Below are 22,709 nucleotides of genomic sequence, written 5' to 3'. Positions count from 1 at the left end.
TCAGACGCGGCGTCTGTTCTGCTGTAGCGTTAGTTTTGCCTGTATGCTAACCGGCGGCTTTGTTATTAAATGCTTGTGGTTTAAATTTCATAATTTTTAAAGTTTTAAATCTTATTTTTTAAAGCTTTAAGTCTATGCTTGCAATGTCAAAGAGGCAAAACTGAAGTTTTAATGACAATTCCTCAGAAATAATTCAAATTTATTTAAGTGGACAAGCTGTGTACAAGTGATGGAACAAAAGTACAGATTTTTTTTCTGAAATGAGCGAAAAACGCCTAGACTTTTGTAATATTGTAGAGTTTATTCGTCTTCCAGGAAGTACAGCACCTGTTGAGAGAATATTTTCTGTTATGAACAGTATGTGGTCAAAGAAGAAATCTAGATTAAGTGTTGAGACAATGAGGGCCATGTTAGTTGTAAGACAAAATTGTGTCATGAAGTGTGAGAAGTTTTATGATAAGATGTTGAAAGGCCGAAATTTGCTGCATAAGATCACTTCATTGGAGAAATATTCATGGTACGATCGTGGTGAAATACAGTAGCCCCACCCCCTCTACATCTACCTACATTTTTGTATGTGTTCTGTCACTGAAGAATAATGGTAAGCTCAACATGTTTGTGATAAAACTTTTTTTATCGTCTTACTTGTTCATGAATGCAAAATATTATATAACCCCATTCCCGTTTTTGCCATTCCAATGTTCCATTTTTATCTCAAGGAAATATGGTCAGCTTATACAAGTATCGATGCTGAACAGATAGGCTCTTGAATTGTTCAATTATAATAGGAGAAACTCTCTTTGAAATCAAAGATAAAGAAAATCAACTCGTTGACAAAAATGCGTAGAAAATGTTGTACATGCTCTTTATATACAAAAGTTGATAAAATAAAAGATGTGGTAAAAGTTCTCTTTTGCAAAATTATAAAAGATTTTTAGCTCCATGATATAGTTCAGTTCCAAGTTGTGAAAAGACGAAAATCCTCTGTCGCAATAATGAAAGATTTTGGCATTCACCGAAAAGTAGCTATTGGCTAATTTCATGGTTTTTATTTTGTGTAAAATGAGGAGTTTGTAAGTGTTATTTTCTGGGGGTCTTCTCAAATATTTCAACAGTCAGGAGTGCTTGTTATGCTTCATGGCAAAGCTTATTATTCTCACTTAAAATTTGGTATTCATTTAGGTTTTCTCAACTTCGAGTTTCAGCAACACCTAACTTCAGTTTTGTCACGTTTTGTATTATTTTAATATTAGATATCTTAAAACAGAACGGTAGTGTAATTGTTCAACGTATGAGTCCTCACATCATCAGAAGAAAAACCAAAAGTATAGTAGAACTGAAACTATGCAACGTTTCACAGATTGCACTTATTATAGGTAGAGAGAATAATTACCACAAAAATTTAGTGAGGAAATGTAGTTGAGAAAAGTGAGCCACACAGCAAATTTTGGCGAACTTAGGGAGGACATTTGACAGATACAGATATGATTTACATCACTTAAGCGTTAAATTTGTTATTAGCAAGAATTCAGGGCATCGTTTCCAAGAAAAAAAATTCGCTAGGAATTAATGGTTGGTTCATTAGAGGATTCGGGTAGAGGTATTTTGCATTACCTCGGACAACGAAACATTTCAGAAGATGAAAAACACATGTTTGGCATGTTCTTCTGAACCATTAACGTAACTGGGAGGTCGTTAGTCCTGACAAGGCCAGAGTGTTGGCATTCTCATACCAAAACGAATGAGGATTCCTCAAAACAGCAAATACCAGAGGACTAAAAAAAGAATTATTTGCCTTGACATCGCTTTTATCCAACTTAAAGTATATTTTGTAGCAATGCTGGGGAGCGAAATTGCATTACTTCTGTAACTTTCGGGTATGCACATCCATCGGTGCTGTCCGGACGGACGACATTTGTTTAGTTGCGAAAAATTGATATAATTTGAGATCGTCGCTTATAGTCCACTTGTCGTTAAGACATTGTTGCACAATAAATTTGGTACTAGACGAATCATTTTTCATATTTGTCATTTTGATATTTTTGAAATTTACTTAAATAAGGTATTATATAAAAAAGTAGACAAACTACAACAGCAAATATAAGATATCCTTGCAAACTTCTCTTTAAAAATTACGCATATACACATATACGACAAAAAATCAAAAAGTGAATATTTAAACAGCCAACAGAATTCCACTTATTTGAGAAATTGAATTTTAGGCGAATAAAGTACTTCGGAAACGTTTGTGTATATTTGAATATAAATGAAAAAGCAATTAACGCTGCCCTTATGCAAACCTTGCTTTTTCTAATAACATGGACGCAGCTGTCGCGTTTCTTAAAGATCAGTTTCCGAGTAAACCATAAGTGTTGAGAAATTCGTCAACATTTGAATCTAATTTTGATGTATTAAGTTAATCAATTTCATGGTTACTCGACTTTGTGCAAAATATAAATTTCAATAAATAAATAAAATAGAATTAGCGATCAGCAGAACTGGAAATTCAGGTAGGTGGCGTACAATGCGATCAAATATTGGTGTGGATTAACAATAATTTTAAATAGTTTAATAATTACTACACCTACTTTATCGTGTTCTTAACAGTCTCATATAATGATGAAATAGTGTAGAATGTTTTTATTTCTATTTTTAATGACAGGAAAACAATATGATAGCTAAGGATTGTCAATACAGATCCGAAGAAAAAATAATTATAGTTTGCCATTTGTAATATCACGCAATGCCCTTTTGAATTTTATGAGTATGCGTTTTTATTTTTCTCTCCTTCTTTACTCAGTGCCATAAATGAATGCGACGTTCACGTTCCTGTTATTTGGGGATGTGCCAACTAATTCTCTACGTTTTTCACCGCATAGTGAAAGACGTAGAGAATCCTTCGTCTTCAAATATTTAATAATTTTACTACTTTGCGTGTAAATACTGTAAACGGAAACTAGAAACTCTGAATAGAGAACCTCTTTCTAATATTAATTCAAGTATATAGATATCCTGGATTTAATTAATCTACTTCATCTTGTGTTCATGGTTATTAAAGACCACGTAACATTCTTGTTGAAGAAAATTTCCTCGTCTCTCGATTACACAAGACTAACAGAATAATAGATAATTAACAAGCATAAATTATCACATTTTATCAAGAAACTCATAGCACAGTAATATCTTAATTCCTAACCTACAGATAAAATGATTGAGGTTAATGATATCGGTGACTGCCATACTTGTGTGGCAATACCGATACCCGCATAAGACAAAGACACGTTATGCATGTCATGTTAATTTATGTTTTTACCGAATACCGCGCACTCAAAGTTAACTAGTGCAATTCCTTTCTATTTCTATATTTAAAATACGAAAGGAATAATATGTGGAGCACTTGGCGTAACTACAATTCTCTCCACTCCCTCACACACGCAAGAAAGCTTACGATGAGTGGTTTGAGAGAGAGAGTTTTCGCCCTTGACTTTCATCGGGCCCGCTAAGTTCTCATCCCGCATTGCACGTTTCAATCGCGTGGTAGTTACACTACTGAGTGACCTAAAAGATAGCAGCTCTAACTTGAGAGAAAGCTGTATACATCATACACAATGCTTATAAGCGATGAAGTATTTATGCCAGAGAGCCAAAAATCACTGCCGGATAAGGTCTCGGTCTCTTTATTTTTATTTTATTTTTTCTTTCTTTCGGTCGTACCTATCTGTTTCTGAAGATGCTTTACGCCGCTGACTGCCCAAATCTAATGTTTAAAAGAATGTACATGTTCTGTCCTAGACAGTGCCGCTGCAGTACAGATCTGTTATTTCAGTCGCACCGATCACAACTGACTACAGACGGTTTGTTAGAACAGCGTTTCTGAAACGGGATGTTGGGAAAGCGTTTCTTAGCGCTGGACCAAAAGCACTTGGCAACAGAAGTATAGCGAAAGGAAATAAACTGAAACGGAAGGAATCATCACAACGAGAAAGGATTTCCAAGCAAATGACAGCTACATTTGTTCATACGAATAGTAGAGTGCTGTTTACTTTATGTTTAATAAAAAAAAAATAATAAACGTACTCTAAACCATGTCTGTGCTCAGTTAATCAAATGTGCTAATCAATCGTGTTTTAATGTGTTGAAATTGCTTTTAATGAACGAATAAACGATACGACTTCTAATCCATTTTTATCCCTAAGATTAAGTATATTTCACTTTGATTGGCAAAAATTGGGTTTAAGCGGTGTTAATTAGAACACACGCAATTTACAGACATAAAATACCAGTTGTGGTGGAGGTGGGCGGTAGATGGCGTTCATGGAGATGATTCGTAGGAGAGGTTCGGTGTAGTGGTTGAGACAGTTGTAGGTGTCCTCCCGCGATGAGTCTTCGGACTCCTTGGAGGTGTCAGAAATAATAATACTAATTATTATTATTATATTATTGTTATTGAAGCGTTGAAAATGAGAGAGAGAGAGAAAGAGAACCCGTTTTGTGTGATATAAACAGAATTTATAAATATTGGTTGCTATGGATATTATCAGTATGCTTCGCTTTTTGTGCAGCGCTATATTGATGAGTTAGGGATATTCTGGGTATTCCATAAATGGATAGAGAATTCAATTTTGGTGAAATGTTAATGTTTTCGGCACATCAGAGTGTCCATATTATACCATCTCCACAAAATGTGTTTTGGTATGAACCGATGGCACCCACAGTTGTGTGATGTTGGATCAAAGCCTGGATATGGGAGAAAAGGTTGAATTAAAATGAGATAGTTGTTAGCACAATCAACTCCTTCCATGTGTTTAATCAAACAGATGATCATCTGTGCTCTTCAGCACTGTCTCTTTTTTTGATGCCTTAGCATATCTTCACTCATCACGGACATCATTATGAAAAGATACAAGTTTCTACATCAGACTGGTGATTGAATATACGGTGGTGGGTTTCTTGACCACTGCTTGAACTCTGGCGGGGGGGGGTTGCTGTTAAAAGAATGAAGAAATACTACTCATGCGATGACGATATGAATAAAGGAGAAGTGAAGGGATAGCGTAAGTATTTTTTGCATATTATAGATGCCATTTTGTATATTATTGATGTGATATAGATAAATCTGATAAATTAATATACAAATCATAATAAAGAATTTTAATCAATGATTATATTATTAATTACTGCTCAATTTCTCAGAGCTAACTTTGTTAGCAGAAACTTTTGTGCTATTTGAAAAGGAAAGGAAAGAAATCAAGAAAAAAATATTGGCTACTCTTCCTCCTCTTTCCCTTTTTCCAATATGTGGATGAAGTTAAAATTTATACATATATTATCTAGGGAACAGCTTAAAGCCACTTCTGGTTTTTTTATATAAGGCAGCAAAATGTAGTTCTGTTTATGAAAATTTGGGGGAGTATTTATTTTGTAGATGGTATTGGAAATTTCAAGCTGAAAAGGATGCTAAAAAGAAAAATGCCTTTTATACGAAAGGATCAGTGCTAATATAATAAAACTATTATTATTAGGGATTTGTATCTTGCGTTTCGAAACTAGAAACATTTGTTATTTTGTTCATGATGCACCACGTACGAGTATCAGCGATACAAATATTTGTAAGACGCTTCTGCATACAGCTTGGATCCAAACGAACAAAGAGTTTTTTTTTTTTTTCTTAGTCAAGTCTATCTGAAAGGTTACTGTTAAGACGAAATAATGTGAAGCTCATTGGCCTAAGGGTTCAAAGCACTCTCTACTTAATCGGAAGAGGGGAGGGAAAGCATGCTTCTGCACGAAGTTTTTTTTTTCTTTCCCTTCATTCTTTCTATTTAGTTTTAATGAAAGGTTGGTCCTACAATACGCGAGGCTCATGCACACAGAAAAGGGGAAAAAGCAGTTCTAAATATCGACTAGTTTCACTAAAGATTGGCCTTGTAGATAGATTTTGATATCTAAAAAGTTCAACAGTCAACATCAAGCACAACATAACCAGCGTTTCAATATTGTTTAAAAACGGCTCTTCGGCTAGTCGCCAAAGGTCATGTGATTTTCTTCACTTAGACTGCGTCGCAAGCGCTTTGGCTGCATTCCAACGGAATGCGGTTTGCTAAGAAGATAATGACGCAGCTCTGAAAGAGGATGTTTTGCAATCAAGACTTTGGGAGATTTTCAAAGAAAACTAAAAACAGCATCTAAATTTATGATGCAGATGAACAGCTGAACCACGTCCCTGAGCCCCTGATGCAACCAAAACAGCTGGTTGCCACGCAGGAATTACAATTTCCATGCAGCTTGATATATTTCGAATGGTTTACAGTTCGTTTTTACAATTCAGCATAATGCGCACCGAAATTGGTTGCCATTTTATTGTACCCTCCCAATAAAAAAAGAGTTAATTTTTTAATTAATTACCATCTTTTTCGTTATACTGTCGTTATCCTGATGAATATTTTACTGCTAATGAATTTGTATTCGAAATGATATATATAATACTTCTTGTCTTGTCGTATTATGCGAAAAACATTTATTCTTTACGCAATGCTTCCCTGCCTAAAAGAAATTTCTCTGTTAATCAACTCTATATTCTGCAAATTACGCGATGATAAAAATATAATAATTACTAGAGCTGATAAGAGTAATGGTCCTTAATACAACTGAAAAATGAATGCGTGAGGCCGCACTATTTACGCACCTCTGGGATTATGACCTCACTAAATTCCAGAAAAAAAATAAAGATTTCTTTAAAATATCACATTTTGGCTACCTGAAGTAGTTAAAACGTTCAATTTATTTTTTGTCCCCTTCCCAATAAATTCATAAACTCAATAATTATCCTATCCTCCCTATAGTAGATGTTATTGCCACTCCTGCTTTAAACTTGCCAAACAGTTAACTAAATCTTTAACCTCTCCTTACTGGCCACACTTCATCTTATATAAAAAAAAAAAATTCCACCCACCTTCAAATCTTCAATACAAAATTTAGCATTCAATAGTATGTTATCATGATTAATTTTGGCATCACGTCTTTATTCACCAATATCCCCACCCCCTTTAGGACTAACGTTACTTAAAGATGTCCCCGACATCACGGATTTCTTCAATTTTTCCACTGATTACTTCACTGGGAAGGACCTATAAGGAGATAGAAGGGCTTACAGCCATAGAATTCCCCGCGCCCTTCTCTCCTCCTGTAGCAAATTTCTACACGGAGCATGTTGAAAAACACGCTCTTGATACTACCATTCTCGAACCTTCTAAGATACACTGATGTGACACATTAGGCGATTTCCTTCTTCACCCCAACAGCCAGCACCACAAAATCCAGAGATTACGATTAAAAAAAAAAAGAAAATTAAGCACGTATTTCGAACCACACTCTTTCTTTCTCCGTTTACAGAACACCTGTCCACGTGTAGGCACATACTTAGACTTTTCTATCATCTACCTCCTAACGACATGGTACCATAAAAAACCTAGTTAACAGAGCCTTCCATCTCTGTCTCTTCCACTCAGGCTTTTATCACAGCTCAACTCTCTATTTCTCGCGTATCTTCCTGTCTAATGGTTACAATACCCAACAAAATTATTGTTCGTCACATCCCTTCCCAAGATTTATGAAACATTCTTAGAGCTCCCTCTCAACAACTAAAATTAACTAGCATCCATGAAGGCACCTCCTTTAGGACTTAAGGCAGTGTTTCTTAACGTGGGGCAATTAGAAAATGTACATATTTATATTACACTTTTTCAGAACTTGGCTGACTATTATGCTAGAGGGGGAGGGGCATCAAAATCTTTGAGCCGTTGAGGTTGGGCATGATCCAAAAAACGTTGAGAAACACTGACTTAAGGCTTCCAGTCTAACATCTTCCTACTGTTTGTGTCTTTTGTTTGTGTAGGTGTGCTATTACAATTTTTATATTGTGTCCCAGAAGATATCTCTGTGACAGAGCCAAAATACTAAAACTATTAAATGTGGATGTAATGATTTCCTTGAGTTGTTTCATTCCATTAAACCTAATTATAAGCTTAAATCAGAACCAAAGCAGTTAATATACATTTGATTAAGAGAGCTTATCTATCTAATGGGATTTGAATTTAGTTTTTTTTTTTTTTTTGACTAAATGGAATATACTGTATGTCCTATGGGGGCGAACCTTTTTATGTCCGCGTGCCAAAAGTTTACAAATCGAGTTGCTGACGTGCCCGGCAAGTCAGCAACTAATTAATACAACACTAGTTAATTAACATTACTTAATACAAGATTAATTGCAAAATCTTATTGAGACAAGTTTAAAAATTAACATAGAATTTCATAAAAATGAACTTATAATTTGACATGCACATTGTCGTATACCAATCAATATCAACCTTTTATTAATTTATCAATATCAATTTATTAACGAGATTTTTATTGTTGTACATTAGATGCCAAATGTTTTGTATCAGGTTCATATTTTGTCACTTTTAGTAATACACGCATCGAACTAGATTCATCAGTCATTCTATTTCTTAAACTGTCTTTTATAAAATTCATTTCGAAAAATAATGACTCACAAGCATATGTAGAGAAGAAAATTGATAATATAGCCATCGCTAGTTTTTTTAAACGACAAAAGGTTTCAGGAATGGCATTCCAAGTTCTCAATATTTCCTCTTCTGCATTCTTTTTAATTGCGCCCGATAATCGATCATTTTCCATTATTTCCAAGTCATTTTTCAAATCGACAAACTTTTATTTCCATATAGAACTAGATGGAAAATCGATTAGTTGCATTTCTAAATCTTCCAAATTCAGCCACTTGAAAATCTCCAAATTGAGTTTATCTGTTGATGTTGTGTCCGGATGCAAAATAAATTTTGACGTCTCTGAAAATTGCCAAAACTGGGTAAATCTTAAAGAAAATTCTTTAATTATCGAATAAATAACTGTAGAAAACTGTTTTGTCAATTTAACTTGATCTGTTTTTTCATGGGATTCTAGATCTGCAAAGAATTTTTTTTGTATTTGGAAAATATCGGAAGGTATTGGAAATAACGTCACGATTAAAAATTGGTAATTTAGCTTCGAATGCTTTGATTAAATCAAACATGGCAATAATTGTCTTGTTAACACCTTGCAGTTTAACGTTTAATTCATTTAAATGTAAACACAAATCAGTAAAAAACATTAATTTCGAAAGCCATTCGACGTTCATTAATTGATTGTATTTTTCAATGATTTTCTCATTATGTAAAAAAAGTCTGACTTCATCTAAACACTCAACAAATCTTTGAAGAACTTTCCCACGAACTTAACCATCGGACGTTGTTGTACATAAGTAAACCATTGTACACCGAGTTTACCTCACTTAATAATTCTATAAATTTTCATTTAAAGTGACAAATGCGTTGGATAAGGGTATTGCATATACAGTGGTATATTTAGATTTTGCAAAGGTGTTTGATAAATTGCCACATGACAAGCTAGTAATTAAATTGGAACGGATGGGGCTGAACAGTAGATTGGTTCACTGGATTGGAGATTGGTTGTCTGATAGATATCAGCGAGTTGTCTATGGAGGAGCGATATCCCAGAAGAGGAAAGTTACTAGTGGTGTACCTCAAGGGTCTGTTTTGGGTCCATTGCTGTTTAATTTGTATGTAAATGATATCTGGAGAGGTCTGAATGGTGATGTGCAGTTGTTTGCGGATGATGCAAAGTTGGGCAGAGCTATCAGGAGTAGTGTGGATGCTGTAGCTTTGCAAGAGGACTTGAATACACTGTCTGAATGGGTAAATAAGTGGGGATATCAATTCAATGTCTCAAAGTGTAAGGTTTTGAAATTTGAGAAGCAGAGATGGGATGTAAAGTACACAATCGGTGCGAATATCTTGGAAGAGGTAGAGGAAATGAGAGATCTGGGAGTGATTGTAGACAAGGACCTAAAATTTCGGGGACATGTTACTAAAATAGTGAAGACAACACAGCGGATAATGGGAATGATGCGGAGGACATTGACTTGTAGAAGTAAGGATGTTATGGTTCCTTTGTATAAGGCTTTGATCAGGCCACATATGGATTACTGTGCACAGATCTGGTCACCTGGTTTTCAAATAGATGAAATTGCGTTGTAAAAGTTCAGAGGCGATTGATTAAGGTGGTTTCTGGTCTCCGGAATGTAGAGTATGAAGACAGATTGACAAAATGCAATTTGCAGAAATTGGTGGATAGAAGGAGGAGGGGGGGGGATATGATTGAGACATATAAGCTGTTGAGTGGTTATTACCAGATTAACGTCGGGGAGGTTTTGCACAGAATGGGTGAGGATAGCAGGAGAACAAGAGGTCATTCCTGGAAGCTGTATAAGGAGGGTGTGAACAAGGGAGTGAGGAGCAGGTTTTTTGCACGGAGAGTGGTGAGTGATTGGAATGCTTTGCCCGAGAGTGTGGTGTGTGCAGAGACAGTGAATATATTTAAGGCACAGTATGATAAACTGTGTGTATAACAGTGGACCTCCCACGATGAGTCTTTGACTCCATGGAGGTTTTTATAATAATATTTAAAGCGTGTGCCAATATAAAATTCACCAATTTTGTTACAATGCTCATAATATCTTCTTGAAACTAACCTTTGCGCATAAAACCTGCTGATGTATATAATACAATGAAAACCCAGAACTGAATGTCCAATACGTTTGGTAAATAAATCGACGAACCCATTTTCCTCTCCAGTCATACTGCGAGCGCCATCAGTAGTTACAGATATACAATTTTGGAGGGATCTATATCTCTTTCAGCAAGTGCATTTACAACTGCGTTGCAAATATCTATTCCTTTTGTTGTTACTATTCCTTTTGTTACCAATGATGTTAAACTTATCAATTCTTCTTTGATGTTATTCTCAACAGAATAACGAATAAAAATTGCTAAACGAGCTGATTCAGTTATGTCAGTACTCTCATCAAGACAAAGAGAAATTAAACCAGAAGATTTTATATCTGTTTTTTGCTGATGAGTTATTTTTTAGCCATTTCTATGATTCTATCTTTCACCGTGTTTCTAGTCAAAGGCATACTTTTTATTCTTTGAATAATTTTTTTCCTTGTTTTCAAAATCTTCAAAGAGAACTGGTGTGCATTTTAACCATGCTTCTTTTATATATTCCCCATCACTGAAAGGTTTCCCGTGCTTAGCAATTACATTTGAGGCAAAAAAACTAGCAGCAGTTATATTTGAACGACTGCCTATAAATTTCATTAGGATTGTTGACTGGATATTCCTATTTTTAATTGTCCGAGCAATAAATTCTTTCTGTTCGTCCTTGCTTTTCTCAAGGAGCGATTTATGGTTTGTCTCATAATGCCGTTTTACTGACGACGTTCTGCACACAACTCTCCCGGAACATAAAACGCATATTGCTTTATTGTCTTTATTAATCATGCCATACTCTTCAGTCCATCATCTTTGGAACTCTATGCTGCTTGACTGTGATAATTTTCGTTTTTTATTTTCGCCAGCCATGTTCGGTAGAACTGTAACAAAATAATTCACAACTTAAATCAAATGCATTTTTTTTTTAGTTTTTTTAAAAAATCAACATTTTATTATATGCCTAAATTAAATTATCTTTATAATTCCCATTTACAGTAGCAAAAACAAAACAGTGCACATACGCAACAATAATGCACTTGCAGCTGCTTATTTCTGCCCACCGGCGGATGCGCGATGCGAAATGCATAATGAACGCGCGTGCGATTAGAAAAGTCAGGAAATCCTAAGGATAAGTCGTTCACAATTCTTTTTCTATAAGACTGTATTTTTATTTATTCTTACTGTATTAGAGTGCTCAGTTCCAACAAACTTACTCGTAAATACCGTTCCCATTTTTTTAAAGTTCATACATTAAATTAACATAAGTATTAATATTATATAAATTAAGTGGATATTAAATCCAAAATTATTTCAAAGCCTGACTACAGTAACTATGCAATTTTCATGGGAAATTTGACCAGCGAACTTACGGGAATATACTCGCTGCCATACTACCAGTTGCTCCAGCGCAGTGTTTCTCAACGTGGGGAGTACGTCCCACAGGGGGGGGGGGGGGATTTGAATATTTTATTTTTTGGGGAAATTAGAAAACGTACATATATTTATATTATACTTTTTCAGAACTTGGCTGATTATGCTAGAGGGGGCATCAAAATCCATAAGACGTTGAGGTGGGGCATGATCCAAAAAAGGTTGACAAACACTGCTCTAGCGGATAGGGCAACTCGTAGTATGGCGGCGAGTGTATTCCCGAGATCTCTGGTCAAATTTCGCACGAAAAGTCTATAGTTTCTGTAGTCGGCTTTGAAATAATGTTGGATTTAATATCCACTTAATTTATATAATTTTGTATCGCCGATGTGAAGCCTTTTGGCTATTTATTTTAGTAAATAAGTATTCATAATTAATTATAGCATAATCATAAAGAGTATTAATACCCTTAATGTAACGGTGTAGCATGTCGACAAATATAAAAGTACGTATTTAAATTATCAATCACAGGACTAATGCTACAATATTGTAGTTTCCTCAGGCCAACATCATTAAATTAACTTCTGGTAAGTTTTATTGACATATCCCATTCTGATCACCAAAAATTTATATTATTCAGTATAAAATTTGTTATTGTATTGTTAAATGTATTTTAATGATGTTTGAAAAAAAAAAAAACGGTAGTGAGAAAAATATTTATGTATTGTAACTCACCATCTATGGTGAGTTACAATACATAAATCAGCGGAGCAGGGGAAGCAGCAGAAGGATGTCGACTTGTCGGCAAACGCTTACCGTCGAATATAACTGGCACCCCCGATTTCACTTTACGAAAAAAGACATTAAAATGTTTTGCATATATACCTCCCACACAAAAAACAAGACGCCCTCCCCAACAGCCATTATATACTGTAGATGCAAGAAAAAAAAAAAAAAACTTTTATTGTATCCCTGAATAAGGTACAGAGGTTTTTGCAGTCTGCGTAATATATTTCTCAACAAATAAAAAAAAAAAATGGTGCTAACTAATGAATCACATGTAACCCTCACAGAAACTACGCTGTATAAGCAAGCAAAACCATATGTTGCACCGGAAACACAGTATCTAACTAAAACTCTTGTCTAATTTTTCATTTACATGAAATAAGTGTTTGTTTGATTGCATTTGAAATTCTCGATGACATTATGACAGATCACAAAGGCTAACTTCAAATAAAATTCTACCACGAATTGAAACATGCCATATAATGCTTGTGTGAGTTTCCCCTTCCATCTAAAACGCAAACAAGCAGCAATAAAAATCAACCAAGGGTTGAAACTTTGTGAGTTGAGCACGCCGGTAATGAGAAGTTCTGTCGGAACGATAAACGACACCCCGTCGTGAATGTCTTAAAACTAAGAAATATATGGTGAATGTTGTTATGACAGATGCTATGGAATTCAGTTGAAGAGAAATAGCATTTCAACTCAAAAATTGGCGGTTCCATTTGTCTTTGGGTCGCGTGATCTTTTGTTAATACCGCACCAATCAAATTCATGTCTTCATAGCTGCTCTCTCCTGTAAAACAAAATTTAACTTGTATGTATTGTAACAATTAAAAAAAAGGTGGAATAATTTATAAGCGTATAAAAGGATATCACATGTAAATCGTTGACGTGCCAGCAAAATTCTCGGGCGTGCCACCTCTGGCACGCGTGCCATAGGTTCGCCACCACTGGGTTACGCCATGGAGACACTGAAGAAAGCTAGCGAAGAAGTTCTAGAAATTACTAGGTTAAAGTAATATAATTTCACTAATAAGTTCTGTGTATGGATATTCATGAAAACGAATAATAAGATATGTGTGCTGTTTTGTTGTTGACTTCCGTATACAAACTATGACAGAAGACAAGTCGAGTAAATTTTGCATTTCCACAGTTAGAGCTTAAACATTTGATCCTAGCGATAATGTCATTATCGATTTCGACGGCGTCTTCCGCTTGGCTTTTCCCGCAGTTTTTATTTATTTATTTTTCATGGTAAATAGCCATAAATATTATGACTACTTACAAAATGCAGATTATCGATTTTCACTCTTCCGCTTCTCCATTCTGCAGCATTCTACTTGCAATGCGTTAATTTGAAAATACATGTATCTAACTGCAGTGTCAAGTTCCTAGAAATTTCTTTTCTTGTTTAAAAGACGTCACGAACTGTATAACATCGGACAGGACTATTAAATTAGATATTAGCAAAACCAGGCGCGAAAATCATGTTTTTATTTCTTTTGATAAAATCAAAGATGCTCTTGTTTGCCTTCTTTTAGCTACGGCCTTGTCTTTTGCTAGTATACCGTATTAGTACATAAGCAGATAAGGCCAGAGTGTCAGCAGAGAACTATGCTTGCATCCTTCATTGGAACTTGATTCACCTTACTTATTTTACACAGAGGCGAGTGATAACAAGCAACCTAAACAGAACCGGGAAGGGACTGCATAACTAATAATATCATTTAATATGAATCGGTTATATTAAAAAGGGTATTAAATACATTATTATTATTATATGCAGGGCCGCCCCTTACCCCTTATTTTTCGTATAGTTTATACCAATTTTGTCGCCCCAAAAAAACTTGTCGCCTCGTGCAAATGCACGTTTTGCACCGTCGGTAGAACCGGCCCTGATTACATGGACAGGTCCATGGACGCATCGAAAGAGAGAAACCCACTAATGTTTCACCGAGTACTATCATTCGCATAATACTTGTCATACTTCGTGAACTTATTCGTCGCATAATTAATTGCGGAATATCCATTCACCGCTCTCGGACTTCTTATTCAATTTCTTACTCAAGGTTATTTGTTGTTATTATATAAAATCTTTTAAGTAACTTATATGCCTCTCTCTCATCTGCTCCCTCCCCCCTCCAATTTTCCGTTTGTCAACCAATTTCTATAACCCTCCTAATCTCCCACCTATCCTCATTAGTATCATTACATACTTGTTCCATTTTGATCATCCACCACCTCTTCCATTATCCCTAAGAAACCAAATCAAGCAGATCTGTGCAAAATAGTCCCGGGTCCGTATCAAGGGCTTTGTAAAGAGAGAAAAAAAAAAACCTTAGCTCTGTTTGTTAGTGTGTTCTTTAATAATCAGGTAGGATATTTTTAGGCGATTTTGAAATATGTGCTGTAAACTTTAACTCGCAGTCCGTCCACAAAAATACCTAAATCTCTAGCCACGTTAATTTCCTGAAGTCTAGCTCTGTCAATTTAGTACACACTGAACTACATATCAAATTATGAAAAAAAAAATAATAAAATAAAACAGAAGAGCTAACATTAAAAAAAAAGTGAAGCTTATTCTATGCACGCTACTAATGAAAAAAATACAGTAGACAATTTTTTTACAGCCTTGTCTATTGCAATTCAAAAAAATGACTTTCAACTACTACCTCTAGAATTATAGATGTAGTAATCGAGCTTTCCCTTTAACCTTCAATCTTACAAGTACAGTATAGTTGGTGCATCATGTGCTGCAATCTAGTGGCTGTTATGGAGTTAGTGTATCTTCATGTTGTTGTTTGTTGTTGTTGTTGTTATTTTTTGAACGCAAATCAAGTCTCGCAGATTTAATGTATTACCAATATTAGTAACATTGTTACAAACCTTGCTACATACACCTAACAGTAGTTTAATGTTTTCCCATGGTGCAGTGTTCTATTGGCATTTAGAAGGAATGGCCACAGAACGCTGCACCATACCCCCACCTTTCTATCCTTAAAAGCTCAAAAATTATATTTTAAAAACTATCATAAGTGCATATTTATTAATAAGCAGAACAATAAAAAAGTGATACATTTATTATTATTACACCCTCCATTGAGTCAGCAGACTCATCGTGGGAGGTTCATTCAACTTAAAATATCTATCACACTGAATCTTAAAATCCTCAGCACTTCCTGCATTAATAATAATCTAACATCAAAATAATTTATTTGAACGGAAGTTACTAATGTAATTATGGATTATAAATACAACACTGTTTTGCACAGTTTTATTATTATTATTATTATTATTATACAAACACCTAGAGTCAAGACTCATCAAGGGAGGCAATAGTATGATGACATTCATACTAACAGAGATAATGTTTATCATACTTCATCTTAAACTGGTTTAATGTTTACGCACTCACCGCCTCATTTGGCAATAAATTTCACTCATCAACCACTCTCCAAGCAAAAAATTCATGCCGCACTCTCTTATGCACCGCACCTTTTATACAACTTCCAAGAATGACCTCTTGTCTCTATCCCTTTCCCTCCTTAACTAAATATATCTTAATATTTATAAAATAGGGAAAGTTACAAAAACTTTAAGGAGTCTACGTATGTCAGTTTGTATTACATTTAATAATTGCACTAATCAGCAAGTTCCTCTAATATCAAAATAATTAAAAAGATTATTCGAATGAAAATTCAGCACTTCAACATAATTTTAAAACCTTTAAATTCGAAAATTCCCACCCAAAATTACAAGGCTGGTGATTATGACAAGCTGAGAAGTCAGCTTTCAAAAGTGCTATGACATGAGAATTTTAAGGGGAGAGATGTTGATGGTGCATGGGAGATTATCAAGGAGTATTTAATGAAAGCTTAAATCTGACTGTATTCCCAGAATCAGGTAGGAGTAATATTATTAAGCGAGAGTTGCAGATAAAGAGAAAGTGGTGGTATAAGTATAAGGAAAAGGATGATGAGATTCCCACGAGCAGTACAAGATACAGGCAAGAAGGGTAACCTGCAGAGTTAGGAAGGCCAAAGCTAATTATGAGAGGAAGATGAGTCCAAAACAAATCCTAAGGAGTTCTTTCGCTATGTGGTAAGTAAAAGGAGGAATAATTTTGGAATGATGACTTTAAAAAATGAGGGTAGGAAATTACAGAAACTAATCAAATATTTGAGTTGCTTAGTGATCATTTTGCAACAGTATGCCATCTGGATTGTGATACTGCAGTGCCGGACGTATCATTGACTGATGAGAGTCTAGTGATAGAAGAATTTCATGTGCTAAGTATATTACAGAACCTTAATGCTAACACTGCCATTGGGTTAGATGGCATATCGGCCCATGTTTTAAGAGAATGCACAAGAGAATTAGCACCTCCTCTAACTTGGCTGTTTAACTTAAGCCTGAGTTCTGGTAAAGTCCCAATTGAGTGGAAATAGGGGAAAATTATTCCACTACATAAGGGGGGGGGGCTCCAGGACTGAGGTAGCAAATTATAGATCAATAAATATATCGGGAGTAGTGGTTAAGGTTCTGGAGAAATTGATAAAAATTAGAATTCATGACTGGGTGGACAGCAACATGATACTTTATAAGGGGGCAACATGGTTTTTTGAAGGGTAGATCTTGCCTCAAAGAGTGGTTTATGGTGGAGCGGAGTCCAGTAAAAGGCAGGTGACTAGTGGTGTGCCTCAGGGCTCAGTCCTCTGTTATTTAATTTGTACATCAATGATATTGGGAATACTTTGAAATGAGATATCCACTTGTTTGCTGATGATGCAAAACTGGAAAGAGCGATAGTTAATTCAGATGATGTGGATATCTTACAGGATGACTTAAATAGGCTGATGGTTTGGGCTAAACTAAATGGCTGCCAGTTTAATGTGGCCAAGTGTAAGGTGATGCACTTCGGAAGGATCACATGCTGTTTACTATATTGATGGAACTGAACTGCTGGAGGTTGATGAGGTTAGGGACTTGGGAGTTATTGTGGACAGAGAACTTAAGTTTCGGGGGCATATTGCAAAGGTTGCCAAAACTTCACATCAGATTACATGGTTATTGAGGAACACACTGGCAAGCAAGGATAAGGAAGTGATTGTCCCACTTTATAAAGCATTAATAAGACCTAATTTGGACTGTTGTGCACAGATCTAGTAACCTGGATTTCTTGGTGATGTGGAAATGGTGGAGAGGATTCAGTGGCAGGTTACGAAAATTGTTGCAGACCTGTGGGATGTCTCCTACGAGGATAGATTGAAGGTCTGTGGGCTTCAAAAACTAGTTGATAGACGTATGAGAGGAGATATGATAGAGACATATAAATTATAAAAAGGGTTTTATAGGATTGATACTGATAACCTTTTTAAGACCAGTGAAGGAAGAAGGGAGAGAACGAGTGGCCATCCCTGGCAATTGTGTAAGAGTGTGGTTAACAAGGGTGTTAGGAGTGGATTTTTTGCTTGGAGGGTTGTAAATGGGTGGAATGCGTTGCCAGAGGTGGTTTTGAATGCTTCATCTGTGAATGAGTTTAAGGGTATTGTGACAGGTACTGTGTGAATAACGGTCAGTATGTCAATGTTGGGTCTCCCGCGATGAGTCTTTTGACTCCATTGAGGCACCTTACATAATAATAATATCCACTTAGCTTATTCATACTGTTTCAATAATAATAATAAATAAATAAATAAATAATGCAGAGCAGATTAAATTATCTGAAAATATTAAATTGAAGTTAACAAAACAAAAATAACATAAAAAAAGAACAATCTAAAGCTTATTAGAATTTACGTACTGAGAATAGAATAAAAGTAATGATTTTAGTACCTCTCAGGCGGCCGATTTTATGATGATTTCATTTGTAAACAAGGTTAGGCCTCCTACAAATGTGTTGATATAAATGCGATAATTTAATCGATATACGTAAACTGTGTAACTATCAGTATCTACTCCTTTTGACAAATAAAGTGATGTTATTAAATACGAATTTATTCTAACTTTAATTCTTCTGCGTAATTCCCCCAAAGCAACGGAATATGCTAGTAAAAACGATGACTGTAGAACTATAGTAAGTACAACTTACTTTTGGAAGCTATACTTACTTCGCATAGCTTCGTATAATATGTCAGGATTCATTGTACATGAAGGCGACTATAACAGCAGCAAATACGGTAAATTCATCAGCTAGCAAGTAATGTGTTAAGTAATGTGGCGTATCTTGAATCAAAATACTAGTTAAAGAAAAATATTCGAAAGTATCTTACCTTTTTAGACATCTAAAAATCGAACTTAATCGTATAAATAAATTCTAGCCTTTCTGTTTGTAATTGTCTTAATGTGAACAGCGAGGAATATAGTTAAATGCCTTATAAGTTTTGAACAGAACTACTACAGATTTTTATTTGGTCTATCGACACTATTCACACATGCTGATTTCGCAAATATCAAAACTTGCATAACTGTTGCCGCCTTCGAGGATATAATTTCTGTACTTCTGCTAACGAACCGTAGCCAATCAACATGCTAATTTATTATATACTCTCTTACTAGTGTTTCAAGCTGTTACTGCCGAAAAGCTGCTTGTTATTACAGTATTATGTAACACCTCCAGGGTTTGTCTCAAGACTCATCGAGGGAGAGTGTGCCAACAGCATCAAACGATTGAATCGCTTTCAGCTACTAACCACGCTCAAACTTGCTTACCTTTTTTCGTGAGCCATTAGTAGCAGAGGCTCTACCAATCGACCAACCTTTGCTTGCTATAATGACATTCGTTAAGTGACAGTTTATTTTGAAGAAATCGCACGTGCATTCGAAGGTGGCAGTTTATATAAAAATTGGTGTAATATCATAAAGAAATTGCGCACTTATAAAACATTTTGAATTTTTCAAATTAGGAACACAACACCTTTAAAAGCATCAAAAATTGGAAAAATTGCCGAATGCAGCAAAATCCAATTAGTGATTTAAAAAAAAAAAAAAATTGTGGATCTCATCCACGAAAGTTTTTTAAAACGAAAGCTTCATTGCATGATTTCGAATATGCAGAGTAAATATTAATACCTATAATTACTGAAATCTTAAAAATATAAATAAATTGATCTATAAAGTTTAAGGTGGGGGAACATGAATTTACATTTCTTTAAAAAAACAACATCCATATAATTCTGTTCTGGATGGACACATTTTAATGAAATTTGATATTGCGATACTTAATGTGGTCATCTGAATTTTGGTTTAAATCAGATCTATTTATTCCTCAAATTGCACAAATTATACCATATAATATTATAAAAATAACAACAAATAAAAGAAGATCAATAAATAAGGATTAAAAACACGAGATGGTGGCAACAGTGTGTCGAATTATCGTCGCTTTCATCTGGTACTTTTGAAAAAAAGTGGACGCAGTAATAGGAAGCTGGACATTGGAATGCCTACACAAATAAATAAGTTAAGACTAAAAGAGTGCCACCTACAGAATTCGGGGATGAAGAGGCGGTAGATTTATTTTGTATGTATTTTTAAATTCTGGCACGGAAAGGGAATTGCAGTTTAACACAGGAAAAGGGGGTTAAAAAACCTCCAACTTACATAATTTCATCAAAATTATTCGTACTAAACTTTCAATAATATCAAGTTGACATTTCATTTTAGTATGGGTGTGAGAGCCCTCTTATTCAGTAATAATCAACTGAGATACACACTGCGTAGGCTTTCTTAAAAATATCTTTTGAATATAGGCCTCAGTAAATATTTACTTTACTTCCCAGGATCCACTAAAAATGCTATAATTATTGCTTTGCATTTAAGAGCTGCCAAAATCAGCTTCTGACAGTAATTTCATAAGCACTTACAGTAGAAATTGCAACCTCTGCGTACTGGTAACTGCTTGGATCGCTGCCAGACTTAGCAATAGCATAAACTGTAATTAAGAAACCTGATGAATAAGATTTACTTTCTTAATGCAACACAATTCTTGCAAACGCACGGCATTCACGATTGATGACGATCTTCTCACATCACCTTTTTTTTTTTTTTTTTTTTTTTTTTTTTTTTTTTTTTTTTTTTTACATTTAACAATCGCCATTGTCATCGTAGGTGGCTAAATGTCATTTTACACTTCCTCTTTTGTCGTATAACTTAACTTTTGCTTTGAGAGATCGTATTCAACATTAGTAAATATTTATTCTTGATATATAAATTAAGAATTATTCGTTAATCATAATTCTAGCGTACACCACAGAATTCGCCTTTAAATATAAGGAAACTTTTGCATTTTATATTTTTAACAGAGAGTGTGTACTTAGATATTTCAAACGGAAAGCAAACACACGCTCAACGGTATAAAAAAGACTATCTCAGCTAGAGATGCCAAGTCTTTTGTTGTTGTTGTAAGCAAACAACAGCTGCTGCGAACTAACCAAATCATCTGCGTTACGTTGTTAGGTTGGATATACAAGCTGAAAAGCGGAGGACGAACACTGAAGGCATGGTATAGTAAAAGCTAAGGAAAAGTTTTCGTTAATGTACATTTAAATTGTTAGATAAATTAACACGAATAATAATAACATTAATAACGAAACATTTTAAAACTTCATACCAATAATTCCAGTGCCGCTACGTTTTAATTAATGGCGCTACATTTTAAATAACGCTAATAACAATACTATAATTTAAATGATTTTTTATATGAATCCAGCCACGAAAAGCTGCAGTATTATAGTACATGGCACCATGAGTGGGCTGAGTTAGATAATCTGGGAAAATCCTGCTTAAAAACTAAACATGGACTTTTTTTCAATTTTAATGGTGGTATTCTCACGCTGGACAACGAAGATCGTCTGACATCTGAAGACTTCACAAATATCATTCATCCATTGAGAGAGAGAGAGAGAGAGAGAGAGAGAGAGAGAGAGTAAAAATAAATAACTGAATTGTGATTGATTTCTAGAGAAGTCAGTGTTATTATTTTGTTGCATTTTGGGCTAAGCATGCAATAAAACAAAAGCCGTGACAGATGACTTTCTGCCTATCCATCGAGCTACATCTACTTGTCAGTAGTTTAAGGAACATGGTTGTAAAACCAGGTTCTGCAAACCTGACATCACGTACATAAATCTCGACCAAACAGAATTTGTGGGATGTATTAGAACCTAGTATACTTAATTATTGTCTGCTAAGCTAGAATCGATATTTCTACAGGAAAATTAAATTTATCCCAAACTCTGAACTACTTGCAAATCAATTAACCGTTGATTTTCAAGTAGCCCAAAGTAAAATAAAAGAAACAATTCTTGAATTTATTTGCAAAAATCTTGGCAAATAGAATAAAGCATGGCGACAGCAATGCTCATAAAAATTCCCCTTTGTTTTCTTTCTTTTCGTCTGCAGTTAACCTTAATTTGAAATTGTAATTATGTTCTTATTGAAATAAAAGTATTCGAATGTAAAAGTAACTAACTAAAATAAATAAAACCACATTTATCCTTGCAGATTTATCAGAATGCCAATTAATGTCATTCCCTGATGCCATATACCATCTGATGAGGAACACAGTACTCCTTTCTTGTGATTTGTCTTCAAATGTGCTAAGGAAGTTACCTCCAAAGTTTGCTGTTAAATTTACGTTTCTTTCAGGTTGGTATTTCAATAAAAGTTTAAATATTTTCTACATTTCATAAGTAATGTGCGCTCGGTTTAAAATATCACTTCATTGATTTCTCTAAAACAAAATTTGAATGTATTCGTGACATAATGGGTTACTTATATTTAAATATAAATTTTTAAGGACAAGATGACTTCTTCTTAAAGCATGCTAATTTATACGATCTTAGACTGACGCATTTCACTCAAAGTGGTCTAAGAACATGCGATCGAGCGGGTAAAAGTTGTTCAGATAATTCTAATCAATCC

The 22,709-nt window shown here is 34.8% G+C and overlaps 1 protein-coding gene across 1 annotated transcript in view; it reads left to right on the top strand.

The window, feature by feature from the left end:
- Positions 1-22,709, top strand: part of Sclp (leucine rich repeat containing protein 20 sclp) — a 40,252-nt gene that overhangs the window by 8,419 nt on the left and 9,124 nt on the right. Inside the window, exon 2 of the mRNA XM_090409505.1 lies at positions 22,290-22,433. Coding sequence (XP_090265631.1) covers positions 22,290-22,433 — 144 coding nt within the window. The remainder of the gene's footprint in view (positions 1-22,289; positions 22,434-22,709) is intronic.

This window comes from Typopeltis vanoorti, chromosome 19, assembly GCF_054136105.1.
Source record: "Typopeltis vanoorti isolate ZY-2024b chromosome 19, IOZ_Tvanoo_1.0, whole genome shotgun sequence".
Classification (NCBI taxonomy): Eukaryota; Metazoa; Arthropoda; class Arachnida; order Uropygi; family Thelyphonidae; genus Typopeltis; species Typopeltis vanoorti.
The sequence above is the reverse complement of the archived record's forward strand: the minus strand, read 5'-3'. Positions and strand labels throughout refer to the sequence as shown.